At 42.4% G+C, this 13599-nt stretch overlaps 1 protein-coding gene across 1 annotated transcript in view; it reads left to right on the top strand.

The window, feature by feature from the left end:
- The first annotated feature begins 6426 nt into the window (after positions 1-6426).
- The window catches only part of LOC124292278 (E3 ubiquitin-protein ligase ZSWIM2-like), a 31177-nt gene continuing 24004 nt past the window's right edge, over positions 6427-13599 (top strand). Inside the window, exons 1-3 of the mRNA XM_046729339.1 lie at positions 6427-6500; positions 7899-8073; positions 9424-9541. Coding sequence (XP_046585295.1) covers positions 7924-8073; positions 9424-9541 — 268 coding nt within the window. The 5' untranslated portion in view covers positions 6427-6500; positions 7899-7923. The remainder of the gene's footprint in view (positions 6501-7898; positions 8074-9423; positions 9542-13599) is intronic.

Raw genomic sequence — 13599 nt, 5'->3', positions numbered from 1 at the left:
GATAATTTCATCATTGTCGACGAATCTGTCTGTTGTTATCTCTTATTCTATGTTGAATAGTTATTGTTAACATTGTTGCTTTTCTTAACTGCGTGGACTTCTTCCACGCCTTTCTAAGGGCATCAACTATGATTTATCGCATAATGGCAGTATGGGCGAAACGCCCGGGTCAAAGAAAGAGTGGACATAAAGGAGCGAAGACGATATCAGTAGAAACAACGGGGAACGAAGAGCAACATTTTACCGTAGTGGCCGTTGCCTGTCCGACAGACGGAACAAAACTCAAAACAAACATATGATTATTGTCAAGCGGAAGACAATGCCGAAAGACAAATTTCCAACAGGCGTGGCAGGAGCATCCTAAAGGGTGGATGTTCATTCATTTCTGAAATGTGGTATTTCCAATGCCATGGACAGTTGTCAAGACGGTGCTTTATAAGAGGACTTCTTTTCAACTGAATCGAGAAAGGAAGAAGAGTGAGTGAGTGAAGGAGGGAGGGAGCGAGTGAGTTAAAATTTCAAGTCACTTTGGCAATATTTCAGCCAATATCGTGACTAAAGCAAGTTATGGATTGATAATAAATTAAATTAAAGGTAAATTGTAAAAACCTGTCAACGAAGGACAGTAAAACAACTAGATCATCACAGATATGAATGTAAAACTAGTAATGAAATCTAAAACATCTTAACTATAGAGGACAACACAATATAAAAATAGGCTATAGACCGCCAACAACCGAAGGTAGATCACCATACTAGTGACCATGGGGACTTACAGTACCTTTGCTACCTGCATGGACCCCAGCAGGATTTACACCATCCCTTCAGTCGCTGACGATTGTAGGCAAATTTAGCCTAAATTTAAAATAACACAAATACTACGAATAAAAAGCATGGCTGAGCTAAATTGACATTGAAAGTTTTGGGACTTACGTACTCCCTCAGGAGAACAATAATTTTATAATACTTTAACCCCTTTGAGGGTACAGCCACTAACAATCGCAGTTGCTAATTTATACTACCATTTTAAAATACCATTTATCTATTTACAAAATATATTATTCAAAATGTATCTAATAATTCTATTTCCTTTAAAATTGAATTATTAAATGAGTGAGTGAGTGAGTTATTGTTTAACGTCACATCGGCAATATTGCAGCCATATCGTGACGAGAACATATTTGACATTGAAATGGAATATATGTATATCATAAAAACCTGTCGACGAAGGACAGTAAAACAACTAGAATATCACAATTAGAATTAAACCTAGCGTGGAACGTTAAAACTAATATCACTATTTGGACAATACAATATGAAAACAGGCTATAGATCACCAGCAACTGAAGGTAGATCACCATACTAGGGACCATGGGGACTTACAGTACCTTTGCTACCTGCATGGACGAATTATTAAATGACATTTAAAATTATAAAAAAAAATCCTTAACTGTTTTGACATTGAAATATTTATCCCTTGTAATGGAAAAATCAACACAGTCAAGCAGGACATGCGAAAAGAAGAAGATGCCCAAGGATGTGTAGATCTGAAGACTATTACGACCAAGGGACCCATCAAGGAGCCGGTGAAGACAGTGACACCGAGTTAGAAGGGTTCACTTGCAAGGACTTGTAAATAACATCGTCCAACTGTAATCAAAGTGTACTGTACTCATGTATATATACATGTTATTATTTATTGTTTACACCGAAAAAAGAATGTTTCGAATAAAAAAAATAATCTACAGTTTCTATTTACCGTGGGTACATTTTCTCATGGGTTCATATTTCTATATTCACCGATTTCACAAAATGACGTCTTGTTGTTGATACCAACAGTGATCGTATGATAAACAAGAAAACAAACACACCTTCCAACATTAGGTGTCAGTAAAATCTTTATTAGATACTATTCTCACCAAGCATACTTACGTTTTACATCCAAGATGGTAACTGCCAGGTGTCTTGTGGTCTGAGTTGGCTGCCATTAGGACCCCATCGTGGGGTCGGCTTATGTACGAAATATACCATTTTGATAATGATTTTAAGGGTCAAGTTAGGTTGAGTCCCATTTTGTCTACAGAAAACATGTAGGCGAATAGAGAATAGTGAGTGAGTGAGTGAGCTGCAATATTGCAGCCATATCGTGACGAGAACAATTTATTTTATATCAACATTAAAATCAATAAATTTAGAACGTAAAAACCTGTCATCGCAGGACAGTAAAAATACTAGACTATTACAGCTCTTAATTAAAAAAAACTAGTACGCTATCATAAAAAATAAATCAATAAAGACAACAATATAAAAACGGGCTATAGATCACCAACAACTGAAGGTTGATCACCATACTAGGGACCATGGGGACTGACAGTGCCTTTGGGAAATAGAAAATGCACCCCTATTGAGAGAATGGACTTGACTTAGTGGAATCAAGGAAGGTCAGTTTCACAATGTATGAGTAAAAAGATAAGTATATTATTGTCTTTCTTTAGGGAGTCAACCATTGGAGATCACATCTCACCCCTTACATCCCACTCTCATCCGCCAGTAGAGAATGGCAAGATCAGGCAAGATTCATCAGCCGCCTCCGACAACGAGTACGAGAGCAGATAGACCAAGTCCAGCATATCTACAATGATGAGATACAGTCTATCGAAGAAGGAGCTGCAGCAACTACATCAGTGTCAACAGTGTCAAGTCCGGACTTTACCGTCAGCGCTCCAAGGTTCTTCCTTCCATCCCGAGGACACTTGCTGAGGTTGGCCTGGCGGACAAATGGACAGACAGCAGATGGCAGGCAGTTCCTGATGGTGGATGACAGCATAGATGACAGACTTCTCCTGTTCACCACTACTGAGATGTTGGACATTATTGCTGAAGCTGAGACTTTGTATATGGATGGAACTTTCTCTGCTTGTCCCAGTCTATGGCACCAGGTTATGTCATCCACAGTATGGTAGAAGGCAAGATGTACCCCATGGCGATCTCCCTTCTGCCAAACACGACCAGAGTAACTTACACCAGGCTGTTCACACACCTGAAGGACTAAGTTGCTACTACAGTTGGAGTGAACTTGTCACCTAAGGTTATCCAGACTGACCTTGAAGTTGCTGCTATTGTTGCTGTTGAGACAGTGTTTTCCGATGCAGATGTCCGTGGATGTTTTTTCCGCTTCAAACAAGCTCTTTGGCGTCATGTATCTGAGAGGGGTCTAGCTCCTTCCTACAACACAATTCCATCAGTCCAGTCACATGTCCGTACAGCAGTAGCCCTTCCCTTCCTCCCCCTCGACCAAGTGCAAGATGTCTGGGTAGATGTACTGAACCAAAGTCCAGAAGCAGTTGGCAACACCCAGATCAACGACTACGTCACCAGCACCTTTGTTGACTTTGATGCAAGATTTCCACCACGTCTCTGGAATGAAACACAACAACACTGGTCCCAGAACAAACAATCACCTGGAAGGCTTCCATAATGGCCTGGAAAAGCACCATTCGAACATTCATGAATTCATAACAGCTACCAAGAAGACTGAATCCACCAACAAGATCACTCGCCTTCAGATTGACCATGGTGCAACATCTCGGCTACGCTCACGAGCTTACAGAGATCTTGACCAGCGTCTCAACCGACTGAGACAGCAGCTTGGAAGTGGAAGAAGATCGGCTTTTCAGTTCCTGGACGCAGCAGGTCACTTACTGAAGCTTCAATAAACTCAGAAATCCATGAACTAGTGCAGTGTACTAGTTAACCATTTTGATTATTGTATTATCATTTGCTATGAATAAAAATATGAAAGAAAAACTTTTTCTTATTTTAAGCCATTTCGTCTACATATGCTTCTAATCAAATTAAAGGAAACTTAGGGGAGTTTCCATTCGGGGATCGAACCCACGATCTTCCGCTCTCCGGGTGGACGCTCTAACCACTACACCACGGAGGCGGTCTCATGGATAAAGAGTGAGTGAGTGAGTTTAGTTTTACGCCGCACTCAGCAATATTCCAGCTATATGGCGGCGGTCGTAAATAATCGAGTCTGGACCAGACAATCCAGTGATCAACATTATGAACATCGATCTGCGTAATTGGGAACCGATCAAGGATAAAGAAATAAATCAACAACTAAAGAGAAATTCATCATATCAATATTTCAATTTCAGTTCTGTAAGGTCTTCAGGCCCACATAACACACAACACAAATGTACGAATACGAGAAATTTGCTTAAAGAAGACCAAGACGAGACTGATTGCAATTGAAATCTGATCATGCGCCACAATCTATGAGTCCACGTGCAGCCAGCAGGCGCACGCTATTTTTGAGGATCGTTGCGTTTGGGCGATGCTGTCCAGTACCGGGAACAACCATACAATACATAAAAACACACACCAACATACATACAACATATACAAAACATACAAAAAACAAAATTGACTAATTTACATTGCTTTGTAGCCTGTGTTGTTTCCTCTGGGATCTGTGAACTTCCTCCTTATGGCCATAACCACAAATGAAGGAACAGTACATCTGTTTCCTTGACCCAAACGTCCAAATCTTTGCAACGTAAATTGTATGTATGCTTGGTGGTTATATGCCGCATTACATTTTTTTATCATGGATGAAAAAGTCATTATAATGTGCACTTAAAAGAACCCACGAATCCGTTGGTAAATGACCAGATGGTGGCCACATGAATACGTGCAAATACCAAGTTGCAGGTACAGCAACGTGCAGTAAACTTGGACAAAGTACTGTGACTATGTGTCCCAGTCCACCCAGCTGTGAATGGGTACCCCGTATGGATGGAAACGGCCTCAGCACAGGGGTGATGTGTTCCTGACATTTTGTCCTGGATATGATGAAGCAACATATGCCTTGACATGGAGATATAGTACACAAGTCCATTCAACAGCAAACAACACTTATATGCAGGAAGTATCTTATGTATGTAATGCTCTGCTAGTAATAAGGTACCTTGACAGTCTGATGGTTGGTTGGTAGGTTTGTTGTTTAACGCCGCACTCAACAATATTCAGCTATATAGCGGCGCTCTGTAAATACTCGAGTCTGGACCGGACAATCCAGTGATCAACAGCATGAGTATCGATCTACGCAAATGGGATACGATGGCATGTGTCAACCAAGTCGGTGAGCATGAACACCCGATCCTGTTAGTCGTCTCTTACGACAAGCATGGGTTACTGAAGACCAATTCTAACCGGGACCTTCACGGTTATTGATGGTGTGTATAGATGGTATGTTGATGGATCTTTAGGTGAACTTGGACAGCAGGAGCTTGTGTTTCTTGTTGGTGTTGGTGAAGATACCGGCTCTTTATCGGTTCTGTCATTCTGTGAATATATGTGAAATAGAATTCCGTATCTATCCTCATTTGTGCAATACAAGGGGCGCTACATCACCATTGTTCACATGTTTTGGTTGAGATAAAAACTGTCCATAGTTAAACAGTAAATATTACTAATTAGCAAAGATGAATAAAATGAACATTCATTCCAAAATCATTACATTCGTCCGAACTTGGTCATTCATAAGCCTTCCATGCACCCGAGTACCACATATATGCACCCTTTCTCTTTCTGTTCCTCTTCTGTGTGCGGACATATGTCGTCCATGTTTGTGGTGTGGGTGGAGAAGGATGACATTTACAGACCGCCGCCATATAGTTGGAATATTGCTGAGTGCGGCGTAAAACTAAACTCAGTCACTCACTCCTTAAACATAACCTTATCTAAAAACGAAATAAAAATCCTATCAAAACAACAACAAAAACTTCCTACAGTGGCAAAGTAAATACCAAAATTCCAATTCTAAACTAAAACTAAAAAAAAATGCCATAAATCCAAAAATATTGACAGGACGATAATGAAATTACAAACAGGTCACATAAAATTTAAGTCAATCCCATAAAATATAAAAACACCAAACAAATGCACACACGTACTGCAAAGAAACAGAAACGCCCGAACACGTCAGGCTACTACATTACATGGTGCTCCAGAGTTCACTGAATACTAACGCAACCTAACAAAGCCAAACCTTCAAAGCCTTAGGGAAATTTCTTATCAAAACTGGCCTTTTCGGTCGCTTATAATCCCACATAACAAACTAGTGAAACATAAAAAAATAATACAAAACAAAACATAAAAACCAAGAAAACAAATACCAACCAAACCATCTCATATAGTTTTCTCTCACGCACGCACGCACACACATACACACCTCGATTACTTACAGACCGCCACCATATAGCTATAACATTGCTGAGTGTGGCGTTCAACTCAAACCAAGCAACCAATATTGCACAACCCGGTTTCTGACCGTCCACGGAATGATTGACGAATCTTCCCGAGATCTGGCGAGTGTTCAGCAAGGGAGTTAACTCTAAGGTCAAAGGTACTTGGAGACTTCTAAACAACATGGCGGCGATCATAACACCGCAAGTAGAATTGGATCAGAAATGCATTGAAAGGCTTGGAGAGTAATTTGTTATTTTACTTTCTGAAACGATGAGTAGATAAATTCAAATCCCTGTTCTGATACTCTTGCTAAACGTTTCACAAACTTAAGTTTGAAAACTTCAAAAGAGACAAATTATGTGTGAAAACTAGGAATCGGAATGACCAAAGTTGCGAGTGTTGAGCCCGAAAATCTATGTATATCCTCACACTGATGTGTATATTGTTCAGAGGAAACCAATCCGACTTTTATAGATGAGTTCAGTTATTTGTAATCGTTTTACCCAGACAATTTTCTTGTAAAATATTGTCACTTTGAAGAAATAATTTTGTAAACAAAAATTTTTAACCCAACAGTAAAAGAATTGCCAACAATTTAACATGACATGTTATGCATAATACAGTGCCCACATCAATGTTTTCATCAATAAGAGTAAATCTTGTACATGGACCATTGATTCTCTATTCATTAATGACTCTCACAAAACTGTCTGCTATGGTAATATCAGGTACAGAAATTTAATAATCAGTATTCATGCATAGTTATATCATATTAAACCAAAGATGACCGTGGTAATAGATTTCTCAAGAAATTTCCACATTCCACATTTCTAGTCCTGTTTCACTTTTTAACTGGCAGTAGTTCAACGACATGGCGGTATAGTATTGTATCGAGATATGGTGCTCACAGTACAGTACATGGATATACAGCTACTGTATCCAAAGCATACAGTACATTACTTTGTATTGATATATTATATAATATAATAACATGTGAATGAAAACAGAAACTGTTCAAGAACCAGTTTATGCAGATTTCATAAAGTTGACTGTCATAAACCGTGAAAACAGTCAGTGATGAAAGCTTTTGAGACTTCTAGCTCAAACTTTGCTCTAAGTCTTCAGAGGGCGGTGGGGTAGCCTAGTGGTTAAAGCGTTGGCTCGTCACGCCGAAGACCCGGGTTCGATTCCCCACATGGGCACAATGTGTTAAGCCCATTTCTGGTGTCCCCCGCCGTGATATTGCTGGAATATTGCTAAAAGCGGGGTAAAACTAAACTCAGTCAATCAGCAATCAGTCTAAGTCTTCAGCAGACTTTTGTTTTATTGTAAGTACTATTATAAACTTCACTTACTGGACAAAGCGGGACAACGGGGTAGCCTAGTGGTTAAAGCGTTCAGTCAGCACTCCAATAACCCAAGTTCAATTCCCCATATAGGCACAATGTGATATTGCTGGAATATTGCTAAAAAGCTTACTTACTACTGGACTAAACAAACTTTTACTTGCCTCAGGCTTCAGACAAGTAGTTAAAGTCACAAATTGTAATGAATGAGTTGTTTTGATCCAACAGATAACACACATTCACTATTAAACATGTCAGGAGACTGCTCTATGTTTATCTATTCTGTGATTGCAGATGATACAGAAGCTGATATCTGAAGATGTCACGGAGTGTTCCTTGGCGTCGGGCATTGTCCGATGCCTGTTGCTGGCACCAGGCCGAAGCCCAAAATGCAACTATTTACATCCTGCGAGAGACAGGACCAACAGGATTTCTTTTGAAAGAAGAAGGAGAAAGCAAGAACTTCAAGGTATTTTGGGTGCAAATGAGGAAATTTGCACAAAGTGCAGCCTAATGTTGATTTCTTATGTCTGTTTTTAGGGGTGGGGATTGCAGAGAATTTTCATATTGCAATATATTGCGATGCGAAAGCATATATTGCCATATGTATTATAATATATTGCAAGAACCAATGCTTATAATCGAGTTAATACTTGATTTATAAAGCAAAAACACAACAAATCACTATGCTTGATTAAGTTTTAATAAAAACTTTTAATCATGACAAAATTGAAATGTAAATAATATTTGGCACAAATAAAACAAGGAAAAGAACAATTTAACATCAACATAGTGGTTCAACCGAAAATGCTGCCATACTGAAGCCTTTGCCCTAGTATTTGGCACCACAATAAATTGTTCATTGTTGGGGGGTCGCCACTGTACAATAAACGCATTATGACTTCCATTGTCAAAAATGGAATTATCCCTTGATTTCTGAATGTTACAAAGTTTAACGAATACATGTCAAAATACCAGTTTTCAATTAGCGTATCGCAATACGTATCGATTTTATGCCTGAACTGGTAAATACCGGTAAACTGGTTACATTGCACAGCCCTATTAGCTTTGCCGAAAATTCACAGACATTTTGTGAGATATGTGAGACATGTCTTACATGTGACATGGGCAAGATGGGATACAAACAGTTTTGATTGTGTTGTAATCAGTTGTATGACCTGACCAAATCTTTCCATCATGTCCGTGGAGCTTGTGTAAATATTTGGACTGTTGTTAGGAATTCTGACGATTTACTGTACTCGGTTGGTTGGTTTCTGGTTTGTTGTTTAATACCACACTCCATTTTGCCAATCCATTTTGATCAGAATGCGTAAACATATTACATGTATAATGGTACCGTGTGTTATAAGTAGAGTGTGATCTCCTTTGATAAGAGTATTTAAACCTATCATAATAATATTAATGAGAATATTTATAACGCGCCTTTTCCAGGCTAGATATCCTGCGCAAAGTGCACAATCTGATCATTATTACCCCCGATAACCCAAGCTGCCTGTTAGGCGCTAGAAGGTTAATAGTCTCCCGACTTATTTCACCGGGTATCCATTTCCTGCTGGTGAACAGAGGCAGTTGTGAACAAACTCACTTGCCTAAGGTGTGACCACATGTATCACATGTGCTTCGTTGTGGGGCAGGACTGAAGTCCTAGAAACTCTCAGGAGTCAAGCTGCCAAACACGGTCACCCATCCAAGGGCTGTCCGAGCCCAACGTTGCTTAACTTCAACTGATTTGTGACCTGAGCGCTATGCACAGGACCACATGCCACAATTGTATTGTTGATCCCACTGTGTCCTACAGGTGTTCCTGGGAGACCCTCACAGCTGTACTTGTCCTGTGTTCAAGAAGGAGAAGGATCTGTGTAAACACATATCATGGCTGCTTCTCAAGAAGTTCCGGGTCCCGAAAGAGAATCCAGGTACTTGCTTATTACAAGGGATAGTTTTGACACAGTGACTGCAATTTGCTGTGCAGAGTTGTGTCCCTTAGGTGTCTAGATCCTGGTTTTAAAGCTGATTTTTCATTGCTTTCCAGGCACCCGTGAAGAGCCACCTCCTCATGGTGGGTGCTGGGTAACGTTTAGGGCTGGGACGATACACTATGTCCTGATGCGATACGTATCGCGATATTTTACCTGCATTACGATACGTATCACGATACAAACACCTTGAAAGAGTGATACAGCACTAAGATTTAAAATGAACGTCCGGTAGTGGCCGAATATTACTGAACAGACAACTTGTAGAGTTGTAGACTTTTAAAACTTGCGTATTTTTCTCTAAATAAGTACCTTAATGTGCATAAGATAACACTGGTTTGAAAAAAATTTGTGTATCGTTTTGTATCGATACACCAATCGACGATACGATAGCTATATCAAACTATAAAGTATCGCGATGCATCGGTGCATAGGTGAATCGTCCCAACCCTAGTAACGCCAAGAGCTCTTCAACCCCCTGTGTGGACCCGGGGGTATATTTGGTCCACCAACCTGTTTGCCGTGGGTTGCGCCCCTGTGTCGGTGGAGGACGGGAGTCTGGTGGTTGAGGGCACTGGGTTCCAGGAACAGTGTTCCTTGCCCAACACACCACTTTGCCCCTTACTTCACCTAGACGGGTGGTTGAATGGGCACGGTTCAATCAATCGGCTGGTCATGCCGAGCCTTGTGCTACAACTTCTGAATTGTTTGAATTGATAACATGATTTATTTAAGTCTTGGCGGAATTATTTGGCAGAATTTCAATTTCATATTTTCATGTATGTTATTGCCTACAGTCGTATGCCCAGAAGGCGGTGGCTCATGGGTCAATTTGGTTGAATTAATAACCTTTTAATTTTCCTGCTGGAGTATTTCATTCGGCTATCCTTGGTTCTGCAAGTTGGAAATCCACGTGTTTTTAGCATTGTCCTTGTGATACTCCGTGGTGGGTGGGGAGCTCGGATGATGAAATCTAAATAACTAAACATGGCTTACGAAACCCCCACTAAAAAGAGCAAACGTCCTCTTGAAAATGATCCTGCTGACGACCTCAGATTGTCCAAACAAATTGATTACTGGCCACGTTTTGTTGTAATTGAGACCAAAGACAACACACCCTTGAAGTTGAACCCATTTGCTGTGTCGAAGGGTATCCAAGGCATTGCCGGCAATGTAAAGAACATTAAAAGATTACGTTCTGGTACAGTCTTGTGAGACCACCCATACAGAACCCCTGAGGGGCCCCCTACCGGCAAGAGCAGGTAACTCTAGCCGACAACATCGCCTCTCACTTTTCATGCTGAACGTAATCAGACAGAATGAGGGGAGGCGGGTGGCCGTACCCCAAGGAGGACTTTCTTCAAAGAATTCATAACCTCTCCAGTTTTTTATAGAAAAATTTCAGAAGAAGTCCTCCTTGGGGTACATATAAACATTAAACAGACTCCCAAAGACAATAAAACAGGGAGTGGTATTCTGTCTGACACATTGATCCAATCGAAGTAACGATCTACAACCTTACGGAAATAGAGAATTACACTTACCTAGTCACGTGACCGCCGTTGTCAATCAAGGCGGGGCCGTGGCTAGGGTGAGGACCCGGGATGTCAAAGCTTATATGCCTATTGGCCTATCGGTGACACACCCACCGTGATAAACTCCACCTCCTAACCTGATAGGTGAAAGTGAGTGAATACAGGGAACTCGCCAAAACAAACTACTGTCCATAGTACACTGCTTGCCAAGCATGGTAACCGATATACCAGAGTAGAACAGGGATAAAAACCACCACCATATACCATCACCAATAAAATGGGAGAGGAATAGAACCCCGACACCAAGTGTAAAACAGAGTACATCATCGACAAGGCTCACTCGGCTTGAGAGGTGCTACTCTGCCCACTGTGGAGAACCGTTTGGCCAAACCGAGCACGTGATAGTGGTGGATGAACGTACTCGGTCGGCTCCAAATAGCCGCGGAGCAGATCTCCTCAATGGGCAGAGCAGCGGCATACAGCTTAGACATGGCTACAGCTCTAACCAAATGAGCTTTTAACCCCTCGGGGGGAATACGCCTTTGTGTATGTAGCTCATACAAATCGCAGACACAATCCATCTAGATAAGGTTTGTGTAGTAGCCAGATGACCGGCCTTGCCACCGCCATAGCAACAGAATAACTGTTTCTCCTTACGGAGAGACGCTGTTCTTTTGATATACGCTTTAAGAGTCTTGCGTACGTCTAACACATGCGCTCGGCATTTGTGTTACCAGACGAAGCAGGCAGCGTAAAGGCGGGAAGATCAATAAGTGCCGTTATCTGAAACGCACTAGTGATCTTAGGGCGGTAGGAATCGGGTATTCGAATGCTTACCCTATCCTTACGAAAAATGGTAAGCTCCGGGTCCGATGACATAGCATGAATGTCACCAACCCGTCTACCTGATGTGACTGCCACCTAAAAAGCTGTTTTCCAACTCAATAGTTGGAGAGACAAATCTGACATATCTGACGATGGGGGACTTATCCGTCGGACAGCTAGACGCACTCTGTCCACAGCTGCTACTAAACGTTGGACCAGAGGGTGTTGTCCCAAAAGAGCACCCTCAGCAGGAATGTGAAAGGCTGAAATAGTCATGGAGTAGCCTCGGATAGTAGACGCGGCTAGGCCGGCCTCTAACCGAGACTGTAAAAACTCCAACACCTTAACTACAGTCGAAGAAAAGGGATCAAGTATCCCTCTGTTTCCACACCAGCGGGCATAACAAGCACATCTATCCTCATACTGTACGTTAGTCAAATCCCTCCACAAAGCCAGAATTATGTCTGCAACTGGTGCAGGAATTCCGCCCGCTTGGAGGCGGCGACTCGGACAGTGGCCAAGAGGTGCAAGCAAGTAGTCGCGCTGGCTGGGTGTGGCTAGCTCGCGATAGGACCCTGGAGATCAGGGGTATCGGTCGGACAGTCCACAGAACCCTGTCTGTCCAATCGAGCTGGAAGGCATCGGAGGCGATCGCTGGTTTGTCACCCCAGAGGCAAACAGATCCACCTGGAACGACCCGAACAACTGGGAGATAATCCCAAATATCTCCCGGTCGAGTAACCACTTGTGAGGGGCCAGGATACGACGTGAGAGCGCATCTGCACGTACGTTGTCCTAACCCGTATGTTGAACTGATCGCACCACAGTAGAAAATGCCACGCCTTCTGAAGGAGTGATGGAGACACCGTACAGTCCTACTTCAGGATGTAGGACATCGCCATTTGATTGTCCACTTCTAGATGAACCAAACTGCTCCGAACCTGCTCCACAAAGCGTTTGAACACCAACCGGACCACTCTCAATTCTAGCACATTGATGTGCAGGGTGGCCTCGTTCTCAGACCAAAGGCCGGAAGCTGTGAGGTCCTCTCTCTCTCTCTCTCTCTCTCCCCCCACCCCCAACCCCCCCGTGAGGGAGGCGACCATCTGGATTGTGAGCGTGGGCACCGGGGTCTCCAGCGGAATACCTCTGGATAGATTCCCGGTGTCAGTCCACCACCGCAAGTGAGGAATAAGTCACTCCAGAGTTAGGAGAATCGTCTCCGAGTGGGACCACAGCTGCGGTAACGCTTCCTTAACTGGTCGCATCCTCAGACGCGCACGCCAAACTATGTCCACTGTCGCCCCCATATTGCCTAACAGCTGAAGCCATGTGCCAGCTGAGGCCCTGGGGGACTGAAGGAATTGTAAAACAATCCTTTGGACTTTGGAAATGCGGTCCTGAGACAGAGAGACTAAACCCTGCTGTGTCTCGAATCTCGCCCTCAAGAAAACCAGACCCTGTGTTGGAACCAGCTCTGATTTCTTGAGGTTGATAATCCAACCCAACTTGGTGAGAATATCCATCACTGCCTGTGTGGAATCCCGACTCAAGTGGGTGGCGAGTGCCCTTAGGAGCCAGTCGTCCAGGTAGGGGTAACAAAAGTTGCCCTGTGCCCTGGCGACTTGAGCCGGCACT

The sequence above is a fragment of the Haliotis rubra genome, unplaced genomic scaffold (assembly GCF_003918875.1).
Source record: "Haliotis rubra isolate DU_JTF1 unplaced genomic scaffold, ASM391887v1 Scf510, whole genome shotgun sequence".
Classification (NCBI taxonomy): domain Eukaryota; kingdom Metazoa; phylum Mollusca; class Gastropoda; order Lepetellida; family Haliotidae; genus Haliotis; species Haliotis rubra.
This window is presented reverse-complemented; position numbering and strand designations above follow the sequence as displayed.